We start from the raw sequence: 23,568 nt of genomic DNA on the forward strand, positions 1-23,568 counted from the left end.
AAGCTGATTTATTAACCAATTACTTTTGATACAGTTTTTCTATGCGGTTATCCATTGAAGGCATTTTTATGTGTTCTAGTTCTAAATCTATGCACTACACTATTTTTATAAGAACAGATAAAAATATGTAGGTAGTTGCCGAGTTGTACGGACATAGAAGGTTTACATGCTTAGTTTTATACTTAGAAATAGGTTTAATTAATTCTAACATTCAATACAATATGCTTGATAGTACATAGTAAATATATTTATGTGATGCAGTGCTTGACTCTCTATTCAATGCTCCCTGTAAATAATTATATTCAATATAATATAGAATATATAATTTAGGTTTATTCTAATAAACAGATTTGATATTTTCTTTTTTTTTAGAAAACAAAGGTAGATTAATTTTTCAGCGTAGCAAAATAATTTCGGAATAATTTTTATATTCTCGTAAGTTAGTTTATATTATATTGTCATTGATTACATTTCGATTCAAAATATTTAATAAGATGGCCAAATAAGTGAATTTTCATAAAGTCACAGCCACACGGTTACTATTTCAAGAAAATTAAGTGAAATAAAGTGTGGACTACCAACAGCCATTTAAATATATCTATTTGCAACAAGTAGTCGCTAAACTATGTACACATTTATAACATTTTACATATATTTTGCACATTTAATGCACTACCATCCTAGTATATTTTTTTATATATTGAAAACATTTTATGTTAAAAGTTATAGGTTTTTTTATATCTACCGATATATTTAAATATTTAATTTGTTATACAATCATATATCCAATGAATCTACTTGGTCATCTATCAGACTATCACACATAATTGATACGTCAAAATTGTATATCTATGCAACGTGTATTGGATATAATATGTAGCATTAATATGCATAGTAAGAAGTTTGAGAAGATAGATAATTCCTATTCTTTTTTTAGAACAGTTTTCTTTACTTTCCGTTACTTTTGAATATCAATTCGTAAATCGCCAGGATATCCGTTCCTTTTAAAATGTTACACTTTATTTGATATGCTCATGATATTGAACCATTGAAAAATGTGAAACTTTAGAAAAGTTCTTATAATTTAGGAATGTAAAACGTATACATATAGAAGGACAAGTTGTTAGTCAGTCTGTTTAGATACTACATTGTTTTCGTAAGTTTCATTTTGATATAAGTAGTTCGCTTGGTAGGTTTAGCTTTGCAGGTACAAAACTCTAAAAAATGAATTAGAAAAACTTGAAAAACCTCTTCAGTCTTATTATCATAGCTATTTATCCGCAGATATATAAAACATCGTGATGAAGGTTCAAAGTAAAAAAAAGATTTCGCAAACTTTAGGACGGTAGTCGACCAAAGGATTAGGAGCATAGATTTACTCTGAGCTTACAAACAAGGAAATCTGTGACATCGACTAAGTATAAGGTAACTTATAAACTAAAACACTAAGTAAATTTTTTAAGACTAACTGCGCCTGTTCATAATCATGAAGACTTTTTTCATTTTTATTCAGGTTTTTGACATGAGCAAACGTCATTTCCAATAGTAACACGGTTGCTATTTTTCGGATTTTGTCGCAATGTAGAACGAAATTAGATTGAAATTTTATAACAGATATCCCTTTCCGAAAATAACTATAGTCACGAACCAAGAAAAAAAAATACAAGTCAATTCCATTGAGATTCCAAAAATAGTGCCATACAAAAAAAAGTTTTATTTTTTTAATATTGTAAGCCAACGATTTTATCCAAGGAAAGTATCCCTAAAGTTCGTTCCACATTGCTGCATCCGACAGCGGCAGCTGGCAGCGGCGCCGCTGCCTAGTGCAGACGCATGTCGCGCGCGTGCACGGGCGTGGTGTCGTCGGGGCTGGGCGAGTCGGCCTGGTGCGGCCGGATGTGCACCACGGAGCGGCGCTGCGAGTGCGCGCTGTAGTCGTCGCGCATCACCAGCCCGCCCACCCCGCCCACGCCGCCCAGCCCGTACCCGGGGCCCATCACGCCGGACCCGCTCAGGCGCATCTTCTCCGGATCCTCGTCCAGCTTGATCGATGAGAACACGGTGCTCAAGTTCAGTTGCGGAATGTCGTAGAACACTGTCAGGGTCAGCATCAGGAATGTCAGGCCGAAGAGCAGGTAGACTGAAAAGGAAGAAGATGTTATTATTATACAATTACATAGATTTCCAGAAGAACGCCCGCCCGTTGTGTGTAGGGTAAGGTACTAACGTGGAGCAAGGTAGTCATTATATTTTTACGCAATGAGAAATTCTTTAGGCTTAGATTACCAGATCTGTAATCAAAAACTTTGTGACAACGTGATCATGTTTTGGAGCCGTACACTTAAACTTTTTCTGCCATCTATCGTCTCTTTAGCGGTTATATCAGGCCAACTAGAAAAAAAATTGTGCCATTTTCCAGTAGACCCAGACCTAGAGTAACATATTTTAGAATCGAAACCACTTTAAAATATGAGTGAACACTTACAGGTGGTAGCCACTTTGTAGACCGGGCGGTAGAGTTGTCCGGGGGAGTCGCCAGGGATGTAGTCGCCGAGGCCGATGGTGGTGAGCGAAATGAAGCAGTAGTAGAACGAGTCTAGGAAGTCCCACTCCGGCTCCAGGTAGGCGAACACGCTGGCCGGGACCACCAGGAAGAACACCACGAGAGTCGTCACTGGAAACAAAGGACATTGCTATACTGCCTTGTTTGAGTATTGAGTATTGACTATTGACTATGTTAGAAACTCGCAGCTTCAATAGTAGACTGACCGACAGACTGACACTTTAGATTTTAATATTGTATTACTTAATTGTTTAACGTTCAAAACTGCCATACACCGGTCTAATTGAAATAAAGAATTTGACTTTGACTTTGAAAAACTTGAAAATGATTTATATTTTTTGTACTTATTGATAGCTTGCTTTATATCAGATTATCGACAATAAGGACTGTTAAAAAATATAGTTAAAGATTTGTCCTGTTTCGTTTTGGAGAGCTTAGAGTTACATGATTAGATCGAAATACTAAATATTCAAATTTTCATCAATTCCTGGTTTAAAGATTATGTCAAACTCCCAACAATATCTTGTTTAATTATAAACAGAATTAGGGGATTTCTTAGAAGCAGTACCTAATTATTCAAAATTGCGTGGAATAAGAAATAAACACCACGAAATTAAGGTAGAATAATTAATGACAGCCTGAAAATAACCTTATGTGGCTAATGAATTTTTGATAGCCGCCTCTGACCGCGGGTGAAGGTTGTATACAATCGATAGTGTACTTTTATATAAAATGCCATCATAATATAGCAGTAGGAATATGAATAAAATAAGTCATTGAAATTGGAAATTTAAAATGTAAGGTTCTTTTCAAAGAAGCATCCCTAAAATTTAGAAAATTATCTTCTTCTTACCAAAAGGAAGAATTAGAAAAGAAGTGGATGGCAAATGATTCATTATAGTGCGTTTCTATGGCAGGACTGGGCGGAGCGGAACAGACTACTTACTTATGAATTATTTGGTACTCCGCATAAATATAAATAGATGAAACAGTTAAGCCGGAATTTATACTTTGTCTTTATCGATTACAGACATATGTAGCTACTACTAAAAGTCTTTAAAAACGTATCACAGAATTCGACAAACTTAGTAGATAACTTACCTATTATCATCAAATGCACCAAACGAATAGTGAAGGGGCGATACAGATGTCCTAGAGCAGAATTCAAGGACCGCAGTAACGCAGTCGCCGGGAGTAGCAGACGCTCCACCAGAGCTGACAGCAGCACCAGCGTCAGCGGGATCCCGAGCAGCGCGTACATCATGCAGAACAGCTTCCCGGGCTTCGAGAGCGGAGTCACGTGGCCGTAACCTGGGGAATTAAGAAATCCATTAAATATTGAACGAAATTTGCTTGCAGAAAATTTGTATCTGTTTTCTCTGATCAATTAGATGTTCTATATTTTGTGTTACTTACCAATGGTAGTGACAACAGTGGAAGAGAAGAACAGAGACTGTCCGAAGCTCCAGTTGGGGCCTCCTGTCACGTTACGAGACGCCGAAACACCGCGGTTGTTCGCGCGGACCACCTCATCCAACAACGCTTCCAGATCATCATCTGTGGAAGACGATTTCAATTTGGTAACTTTTATTGAAAAATGGATGGCAAAAGCAATAGACCGGACAGAGTGGAAAAATCTAAGGGAGGCCTTTGCCCTGCAGTGGGAGAGTAACAGATGGGAAAAAAAGAAAAAGGAAACGACGAAGTTAGGCACAAACGAACATTAAAAAAGCATATCTTATGTTCCATCGAATGAGCCACCTTCTATTTTAGAAGTCTGTTATTTATATTAAAAGAAGATATTTAAAATGTTTTATTAAGAGTATAAATTTAACCTTAACATTTTTATAATAGGTACATAAAAATTTAAATGATTTTCCTACAGTAATGCGACCATTCAAAAAGCATCAAAATTTATTTTACTTCTTCAGTAATCTGCCTCCTCCCATATATCCATGATGCCACTTGTCGTTGCCAAGGCTGTTTATCCGTACAATATATTAAGGACAAATTGCTGGTCTGGCATTGATCAGCGAGATTAATTCCGGCGTAAGCTAAGCCACAAGCTCTATAGGATAATGTGTCAACCCTGTCAGCTGAGCCCGCCGTTAATTTTAATTGTGCGTGACGTCACGACCGGTTTACCATATTCGTATTCTGTGCCACGGTATCGATTAGTTAGGCACCGAACTGCTGTTTTCAATATATACAGCTCTTTTAACGATTTAGGGCGTATTTTTTTGCGTCTGTTTCTGTTGAAGTAATTTGAGAATATAAGTTTCTGTCTGTATCTGAAAACTTGCCATCTAACTTGTCAAGTTTTAAAAGGCTTTGAAAAAAGAACCGAATAAATTCGAATTTCAAAGCACCTCCAACGTTAAAGAGCGGTAGGTATCAAAGTCAATACGTCATATTTGACATTTTAATTAATCGAACAGATTTAAACTTGACAGAATTCCACAGAGAAAAGAGACAATATTTGTTTAACTGTGGGAGTAAAGCGTAAGATTGTTTCTAGGAATTACAGAAGTTTATCCGTCGAGTTGAGGTGTTAAAGGAACTTCTGTCGATGTGGAGTTAAAGCTTTGTAGGTGGAGATTATGTTAATTCACGTACTGCTAGCTAGTTACCGGCTGCTCAATAATTGTACTTTAACATCTTTTTACATAACATAGACAATTGAGAGATTTTATGATTATTAGTAGTTCGTTAATGAAACTGATTAGTCAGCAGTTAACCGTCTAGTTATTGAACTTTTCCGCACTCTGAACCTAACTAACTAAAGCCGTGTGCTGAATAGAGTACTTTTGGTTTGGCAAAGTGCCTTGTTAAACCTACAGAGCGTTCTCTAATAGATCTGTAAAACTACGTCCAGATTTTACATTAGTCGTCAATAAACTTTGGTAGTAGAATGCTTACTATTTTAATTGCAGTTTTGATCCAACAACCAAGTCTGAACCTATTATCGCTCCAGTTAAAATAAGGCTGCCCATTAACCACAATTACGTTAATCGAAACCGCTGACACATTCTGTGAACAGACGTCATTACATGCATTTATGTGTTGAATTATAAACTAGTCGAGGCTAAATTAAGCATGTTTTGTATAATGCCGACAATTCCGCAGTAGTTTGTGGCTGGTCCTTTTCCCCGGCAAGTTACCGCGAATGTGTATTTCATTCTGTGTACATGTATTATTCATTTCAACAGGCCCCACAGTGGCTTTCTGTTCTTTGATGAAAACTCGAGCCGCACGTTATGGCTTTATTTTTGTAACAAAGTTTTATGTTGCTATTCACGCAAGTTATGTATTAAATCGCCAAAACATGTAAAATGTTTTTTTATTCTATTCTTGTTCGTAGGTACCTACTTGTGTTTGTTAATAAACTCTTTCCCAAATAATTAAAAAATACCTAATTTAAACTGATTGACTGTAACTGATTTATTTAACCGAATCTTTTAAAAAATCCCGGAAAGAGTAATTTCTCGTGTACACATACACAGCAGAGTTATATGTATAACATCAAAAGATTAAAAACGGGCAGGAGATCTTTAATAAATGCCATACGTTGAATACTTATGCGCGGCGAAACTTTTACTGCGAAGTGACTAATTAAAAGTTACACGGACTCAAGTCGCCACTTGAATGGTCGGCTTTAAGTATTAGTACCGTAGTACATATTATTTCATTAAGCGGCTTACTTCTCGTTGGCTGAATGTACTTCGTCCAAGACTTAAGGAAAAAAAAGTAATTTCAGCGCACTACACGGTTACATTTTAAGTTGTCTGTGGTAGGCGATTTAATTAAGGTTTTTTTAGGTGAAACACTTTTTCATTTTAATTTTAAATTACTCTCTTCTTTACTTAGTCTGAATGGCTTTATGAGGAAAATAAGTTAATAAAAAAATAAATACCTAATTACCATTAATTACGTTTACAACATAAACAAACGATAACCTTTTGACCCCAGACATCTCACCGGCCTGTTCTGAGAAACAATACAAACCTACAGCTAAACTATACACAGTGAGGTACCTACATGTATCAAGCCCTTTTACTCATATTTTCTCATTTATCTTAATGCGACACTAAATTATTACAATTAATTGCATATTAATTGTGAACACGATACGGGTTCCGTCGTTCAACGATCCTGGGGGTATATCCATGATAACCTACTGACTTGGGGTCGGTCAATATTATGACATACGCTTTTGTGACGTCTGGGATGTGTTCGAAAGTTGAAATGCACTTTTGTTATTATCTGACGTAGTATTAATGTTGATAGATTTGTGACAATTTGATAAACTTTTGCTTTGTTTAGTGCGCAATTAATCTTCATTTACAAAGATTTTAATTGAAAAATTAAATTTGTAGGGTAGTAGAAGAGAAAAGAAGGTAATAAAGGCTTTTTTGTCAATTTTTAACTTCAAGATTAAACTAAAACTGAATATTCACCTCACATAAAAAGTTTGAACTACAGATGCATAACGACCTATTTAGACGATGCGTGAAATGTTTTGCAAGTAATACATTGCTGATGACTTTAGATACCCGAACTGCGCGGATCCATAATGTACCGCAACCTGCATAATATTTATCGCTTCGTCTAAATGGGCCTTTAAGCAATAAAGTTCATTAGCATTGACATACACAAGTTGACACGTGGATTCCCGCGTAAAATGTCCCTCTACCCTCGTTGGAGAAAACGTGAGGTTTTGATCATAAGGCTCATCACGCAACATGATGATGTAAGTGCAAGATAAAAGCCAGAGAGAGTGAGTGCGTACAAAGTTACACTTTACACATGTTTCAATGATTACGTCTTTGCACTTTTGATAACACGACGAATACAAACAAAAACACATGTTGTGTTGACTCAGTGGCTTGTTGCTATTGGTATTGATAACAACGATGTTGAATTTGTGGAAGCAAAGGGGAGATACCGCGAAGACAAGAGCCGTATACCAGTATGTCCTCAATCATATTTTTTTAAGAACAAATTGTATTCGAATAAACACTACTCAGCCAAACTTGGTGATTTTTTTATGGGATCAATTGTCAAAATTGCACGTTAACTAAAAAAAACCGAAGGAAGAATTAAAAAAATTTGACTAAAGAATCTTGGTGTAGGCTTAATCCAAGCAATATTATGTTAACTAACTTCAGAGGCAGCTTTAAATTAATAAATTTAGTATCAGTTCTATATCAATGACCTTTCGTCTGTCTATCTGTTAGTATCTATTTTAACACAAAGATATTTTAAATGTACGAATTAACAGTATCTGTAGAGATAAAAAAATCCCGAAATTAATAAAAGATAATAAAAAAAAGATACCGATAGATCACGGTTTGTTCTCACGTCAATAAATCTAGAATAAATACATACTAATGCCTAATACATAATCCTACGTAATCTAAAGATATGTATAGATAACCTACATATATGAAACGTTTGTACCAAAGGAATCTTTCATGTTCAATGGAAACTTTCTGCCTCTCAATGTACGTAAAAGGTCCTGGAAATTGCTTATTGCGGGTTTTATAGTTGCTAGGCAACGGACAAATAAAATCGCTGTCACTATTATGTTGGAAAGAATGGAGTAAGAGTCTGATTCGCGAAACGAATAGGTTGAATGTGCTTGAATCGGTTGCGTGACACATTATTTTGTTTGTTAATTTTTACCCACCAAGAAATTGATGATCGTAACAAGTTTTCGTTGCTTGACCACGACCTTTAATTTTATTTCGTTGTTTTAGCGGCAGCAGAAAGAGATAATCTGTGAGAATTTTTACTGCCTAACTATCAAAGTTCATGATTGAGATGCATCCTGGTGCCTGAAAGACGGATGGATGGATAGACAGTGGACCCTCGGTAATAGGATACCGTTTTTTTTCGTTTTTATGGAACTATTAAACGTCTTTTAATTTTTTTTTGAGTATAGGGGACAAACATGTTTAAGTACGCAATAACACACTCGAAACATTCGTTGCTGGTTGTTACGCCATTAGCAATTCGATTAAAAAATAATCATCTCGTAAAATTTACCCCTCAACATTTATTACATTGAACATTAGCAATATTCCTCAATTTCCTTTTTCCCCGAACACCTAGAATCCAATATTTGATTGAAACGATTCGTGAAATCATTTAACAACCAATATATCATGACTTTCGAAATCAGGTGCTCCAGAGAAAAAGCGAGATAGAAATACACAGAACGATAAAGAGTAAAAGAGACTAATGTAGGTTTCAGCGCATGTCTGTCAAATTATATTTTTTAACTTAATATTGTAACCTTTAATATCCTGTACAGTAATTTCATTCCCTTTATTATATTTGAGGTTATATGTGAGATTATATTTGAGGCGTTATATGAGAGGTGGTCAACACCTCACATATAACGCCGTTAATTGTTAACAAGCATTTTAACCTAAGGGTCACTACCAAATTTCATTTTAATCGGTCCAGCCGTTTGGGTGTCAAGCGTTAAAAAACATACACACATACTGACAGTTTCGTATTTATAATATCACTTTGATAATTAATCAGTTGGTGTTAATTATCTACTCTTACGGCGTAATTATTTGTTGTATGACGATTTTATTGTGGCATTATAATGACTTATGCTTTACGTCGACATCGACTGCATGCACACATAGTGTTGGGATGGTACGTTTGGCATGTTTAATAAAGATGTTATGCCTTAAATACTTCTACCCTGGAAGCCTACCGCCATGTTTAAAAAAAACATTATTGCAGGAATAAAAGAGAGATGCTGCTTTACGAAGTTTATAGCGCTGTCACCCTTCCACAAATATATTACTGTAAGACGGCCATTACTCTAACTGTTTTCAGTATCGTATACTCGTCATTCAATAATTAGAACGACCACAAATGTAGGTCTAACTACAGTACAATTTGTTTACTCAATAGAATGATAGTCACAGTAAGTAGATAGCTACGTCACACAAAACCACTAAAACGATATAGTACCAAACGACCAAATCAGTAAATGTTGGAAACCAACAAACAGTATTGATAAAGATACCTCAAGTTCAAACAAGAATTGATAACATCGACAACTTAGGTAAGGAGTAACTTTGACTAAATATACTCTTCGGTTTACTAACCGAGGTACGAGGACTCGATCAATAAAATCAAAGAATCAATAAAATTTGGGACGGTTTTGAACTGCCCATTCTAGCCATTGTAAATAGCATTGGATTCCAGATATAAACGTAGATCATGTCAACGTATGAAAGTAGGGCACATAGCCCTAATTTTTGAGAGGTCAATTTATACTGGACGTCTCCCTGAGGCCTGAGTCGTCCAACGTATCTAGCTACACATAGTATTATCGTAATATTGCTCCTTTCACAGCACAATTGTGTCCTAAGACTATTAGTAAGAGGTAGTAACAGAATGGTTATCGTAATAAAATAAATCAGGCTGAACGACTGTCTTTGTGTGGGTAGTTCGGCGCTATCTGTACTAGCTGAGTAAGTGTGTGTGCAGTGCAGATGGGGTCGATGCATTTCTTGCTCGATCTGTGCTAACGCTCCCCAGCTGGGTCACTTGAGCTCTCGCTGGGTGATAAGCGGAGCGGGGAAATATTTAAAATGGGAAAAATATATGTATATTTTTTTAAACTTTATGTTCTCCGAGTATCGTGATGGTTTTTGCTCGAGCTTTTTTCGGCTTTAGGTATTGTGTGAGTAGTGTACAAACTATGTATGAAGTGTTTAAACGAATCCCATAGCAAATTGTATTGATCGAGTATGTAATTCTACAGCTTTCTTGAATCATCTTTTACAAGAAGTTGCGGGTCCATGATTACAATACAACATCGTTAAGGGAAACAGACTAGATGCACTTAGCACATAGACAGAAGAAAAAAGGTTTCAAGATCGCTGACTTTGAAAGATTGCCGATTACCGATATAATTTCTAATGGAACTATTATTTCCCGCTCCGCTTATGCAGTGTGTTCTATCCTCTATTACGAGATAGTTCTTGAGGTCAGACTGCAGGGGGTGTGGCAGTTGATACGATATATTTTGTTACTTTCGCTTATGGCTCTAGCTGCCTATATGTCCGGGACACATTACAGTACTAAAGAACTTGATATTAGAGCTCTGACACCCATAACATAGGTTTAATCTTAGCTTGGGTATCAGTAGGACAAAGAGATACAATTAAATAAACGATACTGCCATAATCATAATATTTGTAATCTCCGAAGAGTCTATGAAAATTAAAATTTTATGAACATAAAGTTTTATTAATAAAGGTATACTACTGCTGAAAACGTTCATAAAATTTTCTAGTCGAATTATAACTTAGATTCTACATTCTACCCGCAAATGTATTTCAATTGAATACTTAAATAAACCATTTCTGTTTAGTAATCATGTAAGTAAATACTACTACATAATCGAGTTGGTCGAAAATCATATTAAAACGCACAATCAATGTCAAAGCTAATCTGTGTGTTGCCATGTTTAACTAATAGATGTTTAATCAAGATAGGCCGCGTTTATTACCGACGCCGGCCTACTCTGGCACTAACCTTACGATACATTATAATATCAATGAACATTCATAAAAAATAAAGTCATAAATGGAGTATGTACATACCTTCTGTACCTAGTTCTTATAACTAAGAGAAATGGAAGATTGTTGATTTAATTTTGAGTTTATCATAACAACATGTTTTGTTAAAGTATATTAAAAAAATCTGGGTCAGAATTCCGCTATTTACAATTGCCGTTGAATGAATGGAAATAGGATTAAATTTGACACTATTCCCATTCTCTTATCCATTTTGCTGTGCCCGACAGGGTCCATAATGAGCATAATGAACATTGTGTTATGCAATAAAGATTTGATTTGACAATAACTGGTAATTCATTGTATTGACAGAAGTTTTCCACCCCGGACCTACTCTCTCTCATGATATTTTAAAACACTTTAGAGTCTGATGAGCGGTTCCTGTCACCAGATTATACGTATATATACGAAAAAAAGAAGAAGACTTAATATATGATATACTTTATATTAATCTCTCCATGAAATAGTATCGGTATTTGCATAAGAGAGTAAACCACAACGTAGTGAAGGCAAACAAAACCTTGTTTACTAATACATAAAGAATATTTTATGTTGATTGAAGGATCTTTCTCTCTTTCCTGTATTTGCTATGAGGAAACCTTTTCTTTTGTTTATTCAGATTGTTTGATAGTACTCATGACTAATATGACTATAGTTTTTTTTTATGTGAATGAAAAAAAGAAGTTATTTTTTTATATTTTCCGTTAGCTACCCCATTTAAATATCGATTGTTTCGACCCAAAAAAAACTACAAAAAGTTTATTTTCAAAAGCGAAACTGATCGTGATAAAACAGAACTCCAGCCTGCATTAAAATAATCTCCACAATACTACCTCTAAATACCTGAATCACTGGTAAAAACATGTCGTTTGATTATACAAAAGAAAAAAGCCTTTTGCAGGTAAAAAGAAAAAACTATATTGGTGTTACCAGCCTTCCGTAGGTAGATGTATATCTAAAATTACTCTTTTGACAAGGGTACGTAATTTGGGAGCTGTCGCTTTGATCTCACTGATATTAGAATATGTATGTTCCATAGTATTGCATAGAATTGGAATATTGATAGTGATAGTTTAGGTACATAGCTTTCTGAGAAAAACATTTGCTGTATAAAAAATGGTTTAGCGATGTAACCAAGAAAGGATCACACAAATATATAATCAGCTGAATTATGAATTTGCTAACGAACTTCTCTAGGATTCTGCTGACATTATTGTATGCATTTTCTAAAAATGAAGATAGATTTAAGCTGTCAAAATTAGTTAATACTGTTAAACAAAGCAACGAAGAAGTTTATCAATAAAAACTCAATGGTACAAAATATTTACATTCCATTTAGTTCTAGAATATCAATGGTCAGATATAGGATCGAATGTTCGTACCAACATAGGTACGTATTTACATCTGCATGCAACCTATTTCCTTTATAGGTACTGAATTACTGAAATACTTTTCCACCAGAGATTTTTGAACATCAAGAGCAAAGTTTCGAACAAGAAGCGAGTACTAAGAATATGATGTAGGAACCAAACTTGAAGCCCGCGTCTATAGTGCTGAGATCTAGGAAACGAGAGTTTAAGATGTTCGGGAACTTTCGCAAGCTTGGAGTACGCAAATATTTCTTTAAAGTTCATATTTTTGTTGCCAGTAAGAGGTTTGCAAATGTTTATCCTGTATAAACTCTTAACTACGTACGAAGGAGGTTTAAAATGTTAATTTTATTTTATCTTATAACCTTTTTCGAAAATTACACATTATTCTGAAAATCTAAGCTAATTTGTATGTATGGAGTATGGATGTTTGTTCTTCTTTCATGCAAAAACCACTTGGATTTAGGATTAGCTACAGAATATTTTTTATCACGATTTTATGTCCCCGTGTAATTAATATCGATATGAATCGGGCGACCCCGCGGTTAATAGTTATACATTGAGCGCTCTTAGAATTTTCTTCAAAACTAATTTATCACTTCTCACACCAGGTTAGAATTTCGAAGTTTTTAAATTGTCGAATGGAAAACGACTACAATTATGTATCCATAGCAATATTTACTTACTGAAACTTGAATAGCAACAGGTCGAAGTGAACAACGAACAATACAATACAATCCAGTGGACACTACCCTCATTAAATCCTTTCTGAAACATGAATCTCTTACTATTGTTTGAAATCTAACTGAAACCTCCTTGTTTGAACCGAATAACATTCGAGTTGGAAAGCTATCTAGGTGTGAACCGTTGTACTTAGTTCCAAACCAATGATCTGACAACACAGCTTGCCCACAATGCCCACTGCTATCGGATAGCATTCCAGTGCACTCAATACGCTCCATATAACTTGGTACCTCTAAATAGAGACAAAATGTAGTTAAAGCGAGATGGAAGCATGTATGCACGGTGTGTGAGACAAGGACAGATATGTTTTGTTGCTCGTGCCGATGTACCAAGTTATGTTGGTAACTTAGTAGTTAACTAAATTTCCTCTCAACTAGATTTACTTGATTTGTTTGAATGCAAAATGTGATGTAGTATGATTGAGGGTAGAATGTCTTTCAGGGTAAATGTACGTCAGTATAGCGATAGTCATTTGGTAACTGATGGTAGGTGACGGTTGTTTCAAAATTTATTATGTTAACAATTAACGCTGATAAATTATTTGTTTCCTTTTTGGTTCATTGTCGATACATAACGATAAGAAAATAGCCAAATCTACAAACTATGTCGGCTTCTTTAACAGTAGAGACCACGCTGGTTTTAAAATTGTAGGTTAAAAAAAAAAGAATCTAACGAGCTACCTCATGATATCCGCATCAATCAAATATAAATAGTACTTAATATAAAATATGTACCGTAGTCAATATCAAGGTCATTTAGATTCGTGTATATCTTCTGATCTCACTATCTCTTCAAATGAATGAATGCTGTATACTGTGTGAGTGTTCTGAATAAATTGTATGACAGTACAATATTATTGCAAACAATAGGAACCGTTATAAATAAATAATTATGAAATTCATTTACAAAAGTTATTAGATTGAAACATTATAGTATTATTCTGCTATTTGCAATAATCGATGATTTAAATTCATTGTATTGACTGTGTTCCATCCTTTACTAAATTTCTAATGTATTAGAAAAATGCTAAGTTTAACACGAATAGTTTCATTTTAATCCAATTCCCATTAATTCATCGGCCATTATAAATATCAGAATTGGGGCCCTGCTATAACTTTTAGGGCGTTGTTGTATCACTGTATCACACATGAGCGGCCTCATCGTTATTTCGTAACTCCCACTACATTAATCTGTTAAAACCGGTTTAGTTAACTTATGCCGGTAAATTCCGAAGGTAACGAACGTTAACTCTATACTTATCTAAATTTATGTATAGATCTCGCTTTGATATTATAATCAAACTTTAATGTTCCTCACATCTATAAAACCACGTAGACAAAGTTACGGGCAACGGCTAGATATGTATTAAGGCCAACTGATTAAATCATTTATAATTTGTAAAACATAGGTAGGTATGTTTTAAAAATTATAAATGATTTAATCTTAAGCTAGGTGACACTTTTTTTGTCAGGTTCCTAAATAGATATGACTAATTTAAGTATTTAAATATATGTATCTAGCTGTCTACTAGTTAAACCGCGACTCTGTCCGCGTGGAATTTAGTAAAAAATATTAAGCTAAACTAAAATATTTTTTCTAATAATTTAGGTAGCCTAATTTACTCCTTATTACATCAACTACCTGCCAATAAGTCCGGTCAAAAAGGACTAGCCATTTTAAAGATTAACCGGAACAAACAGAAATTGTATTTTGGTAATGGTAGTTATATAAAATATACATATTCATATGCATGTAGTTAAACCGGTTATTTCAACATTACAAACAGACACTCTTATTTTATATATGTATGTAGATATATGGATAATCAATAAGTATAAATATAAAATATATTTTATTGCAACTCTGAATTTGTTAACTCGTAAAGATTCTAGACTGCATAAAAATACGAAAGGTCAGTGTCAGATAAAGAGATAAAATATTATCTTGTAAAGATCAAATAAGATACAAGTTTATAATTATCTTGAATAAATAAATTATGTTAACCGTGCTATTTAGGTAGTATATGTTAATTGTTAAAGTTTTCATTACCTTATGCTTTAAAAAATGTTAAAAGTCAGTTTGCGTTTGATGCATAAAATTAATAGATTTATAAATTGCATCGTCATCGGGTTTGAAGCTACCCTGACAATTTCAGCCTGCTAGCTCATGAGGAAGTGCCTCAAAATTGAGTTGCCAAAATCAAAACGGAACGACAAACAAACAAGAAAGGTGAGTGTTTAATATAAAAATGTGGGAAAACCATTCAAGTGTGATTCGAAATCGCGATAAGAGGTTTCCGTACAAACAGGTTGAGGGAAATCAAATTTGTTGGATTTCTAATAAATCTGAGGGCAAATTTTTGACCGTACCATCGTTGCTACGGTCAAATCTCGTTTTATATTATTATAATTATATTTGTTGTTATAGCGACAACAAAAAATAAATTTATAGCTGTGCCCAGCAACAGAGAGACGATCAAACGGATATACGAACAGACAACAGTGCCTTATGCAGTAACTTTGGGTGCGAAGCCCTAATAAAAATATCTTTACTATTAAAGTATTGAAATCGATATCCATACAATAGACCAAACACATTACTAATGATCACGTAATTCATTTCATAATTAGTATCAATACTTCAAATGATTCTGTCTTGTGTTATAGTAAAGCATATTTTTTAAACTATGTTGCTTTGTTTCCCCTCGAGAACATTCGTCTCGTCATCGAATGCTCTCATTATATCTCAATATAATTATTTTCAATAATTTAAATAAATAAAGATAAAAAGCGCGATAAACAATCATTTCCCTGTACCATATTATATGTACTAAGTTACTTAATAGTAATGGGTAATTAAATAATTAGTAACACAATTAAATGTTTCAATATAGCTTACATTTCTTTCTACCTTATAGATAGTCCATATTAAATTTAATGAAATTTAAAGTTTGGAAATACAGTGTCCTATTGTGATCGATATAGTACTAGTCATAAGTACCTAATCTCATCTCTAAAAAATTGCCCTTTGGTATGTTAAACTATATTAGATGATGACATTCGATCTCCTACACCCTAACAAAGTAGTTACCTACCCTCGATATAACATATTCAATGTATCGTAATAGAAATACCGTATAGTCCACATTATATAAAGAAAAATACCCAGCATTTCTACCGTTTCGCAATATCGTGTGTTCGATCGCATAAGAAAGTGCTGCATTGTCCGCCCGTATTGCAGGCACTTCAAATATTTACCGTCCTTGCACAGAGCGCCTATTTCCTTAACGTACCTACTTTGCGGTTTCTCATATAAACCTTTATTGCTATGGAGGAGCGTGTGTTGTTATCGCTGTTTCAATAAGAAGAAATAGAGAATAGTTACCTAGTATATCGGGATGTCGCGTTAAAAAGTCTTGCTTCGCCCGGATCAGGTCGAGTCGTATTTGGTTTTCGAATGGCGCCTCCAAAGCCGAGAAGACAAGAGCTCCCGTTGCCAAGTACACGAAGTAGAATATCACGTAGAACAGCAGCAGGAACGTGAACCTCGCCTTCCCGAACAGCCTGCTCGTCGCGAACAGCGGCTGGAACGGGGGATGCTCCTCCTCATACAGTATCTCTCTCTCGACCACCATCTTCTTCGGGTAGGGGAACAGTTGACTGTGCACCGTCATGTCGTCATCACTCCTCGAACTCATACTCCCGTACGAGTGGTTACGCTTGTACTTCCCTACTTTATCCATCGCAAATATCAAACAAATCAATCGCGCCAAATTTTAAGTAAACAATATTAAAAAATATAATTTTTGAAATCAAAAATCCATAGTCATTTTCAAACACTTTCAAATTGAGAACACAGAGGCACAGGCTTTACTCTAAACGGCTTGTCGGTAGTCCACAGTTCCAGAACACAAACCAAAATCCCGGAACGCTTGGGATCTTGGTCAACTGTACTTGAAAAATCTCTTGGGATGATTAGGTTCAAAGAAAAGCGCGAATATTTCCGTCACTTTAGTATCCCGGCGACATTTTTCCAGTTTATATATCACCATTTTGATGCATTTTAGAAGAACTTCGGTTGTGTTAATATGGCGGAAGCCGCGAGTTTATTTTATTATGGTTGGAGTGGGCCGTCCGCGTCTGAGATCGATGCTTGACTGAGCGCAGGAGACGATGCACGATAAATTAAAGTAGTTGCGGTCGTTGGGTGTCGTTGTAACTTGTTTGTCGAGGAGATACGCCGCGGCCGGCGATAATCTCGGACCACGCGCGGCTTTCACAAGTCTTATTTCGTAACTGTAGGTCACCCGATAACTGACGTATCCAAATAAGTGTCCGTTAAAGAGCTCATTATCGTATTTAGAATTTATCTGGTTCTTGATTCTTGTTTACGTGAAGTATCGCTAAGCAAAAATGACAGTTATCAATGGCTCTCTAATTGTAATGATCATTAAAATTTCTTCAATCTCTAATTGTGCTTCTTTTGTTATGTTTGAATAAGTCATTTATAAATAAGGGTATAATAAAGGTTATTTAATTGGTTGTCCATCGTTATTTCATTTTAGTATTTAATAAAAAGTATGAACGGTTGTATCGAAATTTCTTTATAGAAGAAGTATTAAAGATGCACCTAAGAAACAAATACATTTACAACAATTATGTTAGTTAGGCCTTTAATATAAAAACCGGTTATGCGTGAGTCAGACTAGCGACACTGGGAGTTCCTAAAAAAGAGGAAAAAAAAGCTAACTATATTGGTTACCACCCTCTAATTTTGGATTTACCTACTCATCGTCTTTATGTTTAAGTGTATTTGTAAGTGACAGACTGGTTGACGGCTGTCCGTCAACCAGTCAGTCTGTCTGACAAAAATCAGCACCTCAGTAAAAGAGTTTCGTTTTTACTTTTCGGGCACAGGAACGCTAATAAGGATATTTTATCAAATATATAACATGACTATATCTCGCCTTTCCTTCAATTTTTTTTATAAATTTGCTATCTCCTACCAAAAACTTTTAGCTTCAATTAATACCGATTAATGAATACCTTATATTAATTGATTGGCAACGTAAACTTCCAAATTAATTTAGGACATCGAAATATGTTTCAAGAGGCGAACAAAGAGTGCCTGAAGAGTGCTCTGATTTTCTTCGAGTGCCACAAGAGCCTCCTTCTGTTGGCAACATAAATAACTGTTCCACGAATCCTTGGAATATTCAAGAAAATAATTGTAATTTCAACTGTTGATTGATTTGAGGTAGGGTGTATATGAAGTTTTAGTTCAGGATGAGTAGTTAGTGGAAAGGCTTTAAGGATTTTTTGTTTTTCTTTTAAAATCTATCTCATTTTTTTAACAGAATTAAACTTTGATGGTTTATTCAGCCTACAGAGCTCTAATATCTAAATTTATTGACACTTATCATAGAGTAAGAGCCCGTGGACCCCAGACGGTGGCTTTGGCAAAATCAACCATTGTTCTTACCTATGTTGGGAGCATCGGCTGAAAAAGTTTCAGCTTTTATAAAATAGCGTAGGTCTGGCGTCCACGATCTCTTAGACCATTATGACAAATTTATGAACTTAATTATCGTTGCTAAACTCCGATCTCCACTTGTTATTCGGCAATTACACCTATATGTAATATATCTATCACGGTTCATAAGATACAGCCCGGTGAGAGACGGACAGACGGATAGAATTCCATTTTTACCCTTTGCGTACTTAATCCTAAAAATTGGATGCAAGCCTATCTCAAACACAATATAATTACTAAGCTGTATCAGGGGAAAGTCATACAATTGGTCACCCTTGCAGTCACGCGCGCGCGCACGGTAAGACACTCGATACGGAGAGTTCATGCACTGATATACTGCCTCTTTAGCTATAGTTATACAACGACACTTATGTTACCCACCTCTGAGATATGGCTTGGTTTTCCTGTTCCCTACTTACTGATATAATACTGGTATAACCATTCGCGGGTAATGCATAAACCTCATAATGGTATATTTAAGGAGAACTATTTAATCACAAATCTTGATAACCAGTCTAGTCTTAGGATTCTCTGTTTCCTAGAAAGAGGGTGTTATGGCAAAAGTTCTCAGACGATTTACTTAAAATATGGAAAGCAGCTAACACTAGCGGGACTGAAAGTGTTTTTTTTTATTTGTAAAGTATTGAACTACCCAGGGTTTTAACTAGTTGGGTTTCCCTAAAAACTCCTGGAGAAATGTTCGGAACATCTTAACCCCGACCTGTAGACACTGTTGTCGCTTTTTATAAATGCTATTTGCGTATATGGCATATACGTCAGCTCTATGTACGTAATATACCTACTTTGATAAGATATCAGTGGGTCAAGACATGATCCTAATAGATACGTGGATGCATGTGCCGTGATGCACTTTGCACTGGAAAATTTCTCGGAATATCTCTAAAGACATATTTTCCTTTTTTTCTTAAAAAAATCAAGTACATGCTTCATTTGTTTTAATAGTTTTTTCTACTCGATTTTTTCTCAACTGTGGAGAAGACCAAAACTTAGCCAAGACAGGTAAATATTTAAAATCGACATTTAAAAACATGAATATAACATTTTAATCAAACGACAAAGCTCATTTAGGTAAATATATAACACTCGGCAAAAATATAAATGGAAAAACATTAATATAATCGTTGCATAAGCATTTATCACCTCCAGCCACCAAGAGAAATGGGTGTGTCATTTAAAGATCATGTTTGTTTATTCTGACATATGACTTCTGACTTTATTTGCAGATGCATTCAATATGATAAATGACATAAAATATAACTAATGACTTCAACTCTTCAAATTGTATTAACACGTTCTTTTAAAAGGTTAGGGGGGGGGGATAGTGAAAAGATACATTCAAATTCAGCTGTCTTTGTGAGTTTTATTTTTCATCGAGTCAAGTGTCATTAACTTTTCCGATCTTCTTCTCTTTTTTTCGTAAACTGGTGTCAGAGTTTTAAAACCGTCACTAGGTATCCGGAGTTTAAATGAAATGAAATAATAGCTTAGTCAAGCGCACATGACTTCCAAAAAACATAGGTGCGTACTAGTTTTGAACCCTCAATCTTTGACTTGGCAGTCCAACGTTCCTAGCACTAGACTAGCATTGCTGCAAGCAGACCTCTTTACAGCTGTCTCATCTGTGAATAGTTTAATAGAAACAAACTGGTCTATTGTTACAAACCTGTGACACACGGATGATCCTTCAGGAACTGCGCTTTCAGTTCATCCAGCTTCTCTCCGATGCTCTGTTCTATGGGGCCTTCGATAGCTTGGAACACCGAGGCACCTGGAGACAGAACAAAACAAAATCAGGACTTGTAATGAAAGAAGGATGGAATGAAGTGGAAGGAACACTGGTTAAACCGATCTTATAGGATTTACGTTTATAGTAAATGGGTAATTTAAACTAGACGTTTGTCTTCAAGTTCAAATGGTAATCCTCATTGTCGATAAAGCAGAGGTGACAGGTATAGACACTTAGAACCTAGGCATTGGTTCTAAAACGATGGAGACAGATCATCCGCGATGAATGTTGCCCTAATACTGACCACGATCCACAAATATGATATGAAGAGAGAGGCCGAGTTCAACAGACCAAAACTGTAATGATCAATATGGATGTCTGGATAATGGGAGTAACTGCTTAGAATAATATTATCCATGTCACGTGACTCCACGTCTTAGTTCACCAGCCGAGAAGATACGGCAAAGCAAAAAGGATCATTCAAGAAATATCTCGTAATAATACTTGGATCTACAGACCACATAATATACCTATATGTTATTATATTATGCTAATGAGATCAATTATTATCTTAATTACGTTGAGAGTAGCGAAGGTCGATGAGGTTGACAGGTGGCATCATGTGTGATACCTTATCATACTTATTATATAACTGTACCTGAAATTGCATTTGGAAGTTAATAAAAATAAAAAAGTCTTTCTTTTAAGTAGGTATCTGACAAGAAACAAAGTAAATCGACGTAAATAAGTGTTTTTCTTTGTCCAGGAACGGGTTATAATGGGATAAAATATATTTATCCCATAGATAAATAATATTGTCATTTTCTTTTATAACACTGATGACTTAATCTTAACATTATATTCAATCATCAATTTCTTTTAAATTTAGCCTCTAAGTGAGTGTAGAAAACAAACAAGGATATTCCAGATATCATATTTAAGCCATTCTAAACGCGCCCAAAATAAAACTTATGTGTCTGAAGCACGGTTTTTAATTAAAATAATTATTTCGATCTAATTACAAATATTCAACGAATGCCATACGGTATGCTTTGGGGAATAAGGAAGTAGGTCGAATACAACATTAGTCCATTGACATTGGAGTGGAAACGACAACGAAACATAACTATTGGATTTACAACAATTATTTTTAAATTAGATGCCATTTTTAGCTACGACAGCCATGGCAGAACTGACTTGGTAGTAACAAAGCTAAATGCACAATTGTTTCTTTTTCTTTTTAAAAAAGGTCCAAAATCTTACACCAATATAATCCGAGTTACGTTTTGTTAAGATAAACTTTTTGATTTTATAGATATGTGTTATTGCAATAATATTTAGTGAAGGCACTATGCTGACTTACAATATAAAGAAAGTGTCAATTGGAATATACTTTCAAAGCAAAATAAGTATGAATAGTATTTCTATAAAAATAAACTAAAAGAGGAAAAAACAAAAAAATGGAACAAGTGTTCTTTTCCTCATTGTTCCTTCGTTCATTCTTATTCCTGAAATATTTGAGTTTGCATTTCGATCAAATGCAAGTTAAAAGTTTTTACTTTTCTTGGATTTAATTAGCCTGCGTCTATTTTCTGATGTCATTTAGTCAGTAAACAAGGGGTTTATCTGTTTTTTGTCAAGCTAAAAAACGTAAAACAGTATTTATTTATTTACACTTTTTATCGATTAACAACGTACATATATGGCGGACGAATGCCTGAGGCTTTCTCTACCAGTCATCCGAAGAGTGATGCAGAGATATCAAGATACGGATAAGATAAGGTGCGTTACATTAACCCACCCAAGCCGTAAAAGTGACTAAAATTTAACTACACTGCGACATACGAGGGAGATTTTTTTGTATGTTTTATCAATAACAATTACCATAGGTTACCATCTATATCTATACTTCTATACTATCTATACTTTATACTTACTTACTTACTTACTAATATATAAAGCTGAAGAGTTTGTTTGTTTGTTTGTTTGTACGCGCTAATCTTAGGAACTACTGGTCCAAATTGAAAAATTATTTTTTGTTGAATAGACTATTCACCGAGAAAGGCTTTAGGCTACAAACCATCACGCTGCGACTAATAGGAGCGAAGGTACAATGGAAAATGTGAAAAAAAAACATAACTTATATCTTCCCACGGGGACGAAATCGCGGGCAACAGCTAGTTTAAGATATTCCTCTGGATTTTGCCATCAAATAGTGAAAAAACAGATTCATACGAGTATTAATTCAAGAGCCAAGAACCATCAGTCCATCCATTCTGACTAATTTACTCATTTAAGATAAATGTAGTAAATTCCTAGTACCTCTCCTAACCAAAGTCAAATCGTCTTAGTAACTGTTGATTCAGCTAATTGCTTCAGGGACTTGAAACCCAGGTAAAGTGAGGTCTGCTGGCAAACTTAGTACTAATAAACGAGGTTTTAGTAACAACTATTTTATTAGTTTTATTACAGATTAATAAATACTGTTCAGATTTAGACTACGTTTCATTAAACTGAGTAAGTAAAGTCATTTTATCTCATAATTATTTGTAGGTATAAGTTTCTTAATATAAAAAGTACTTTAAAAGTAACAAGAATTAGTTTTTTTTTCGATTAGTTTTTGTACAATAATTTAAGTGCCATATTATTTTCTCTCCGCTGGAGTTTATATTCCTAGGCTGCTTGTTCTCAGAAAAAAACGTCGCTTAAGATTATACTTAATCATCTTTTTTTAACACTTCTATTAATTATTCAAGATTCAGTAATCATCTGCAAGGAAATGGCTGCAGAGAATATATGTAACAGTATTGAAATACATTTTAAAATTAAATTTTAATTTAAGCGGGTAATGAGAGAAAATTATTTTAAAGTTTAAGAAACTATAAAAAAATTATCGTGTGTCTAGGTCACAATCGAAACACTGACGGTTTATGACCGTAACAACCATTGCTTAACCTCGAACTAAAGAAATGTCTAGCTATAACGGTTCACACGGCTAAA

General features: G+C 34.7%; 1 protein-coding gene across 1 annotated transcript; it reads right to left on the reverse strand.

Annotated features, from left to right (window-relative positions):
* LOC113505816 (potassium channel subfamily K member 1-like) lies at positions 1–17,615 on the reverse strand. The gene is made up of 5 exons (XM_026888650.1): positions 16,674–17,615; positions 3,980–4,120; positions 3,665–3,874; positions 2,486–2,674; positions 1–2,140 (listed from the first exon to the last, which is right to left on the reverse strand). Exons 1-5 carry the CDS (start codon positions 17,029–17,031, stop codon positions 1,821–1,823), a joined length of 1,218 nt encoding a protein of 405 aa, XP_026744451.1. The 5' UTR covers positions 17,032–17,615; the 3' UTR covers positions 1–1,820.
* Positions 17,616–23,568: the final 5,953 nt, after the last annotated feature.

Source organism: Trichoplusia ni, chromosome 27, assembly GCF_003590095.1.
Source record: "Trichoplusia ni isolate ovarian cell line Hi5 chromosome 27, tn1, whole genome shotgun sequence".
In the NCBI taxonomy this organism is placed as follows: domain Eukaryota; kingdom Metazoa; phylum Arthropoda; class Insecta; order Lepidoptera; family Noctuidae; genus Trichoplusia; species Trichoplusia ni.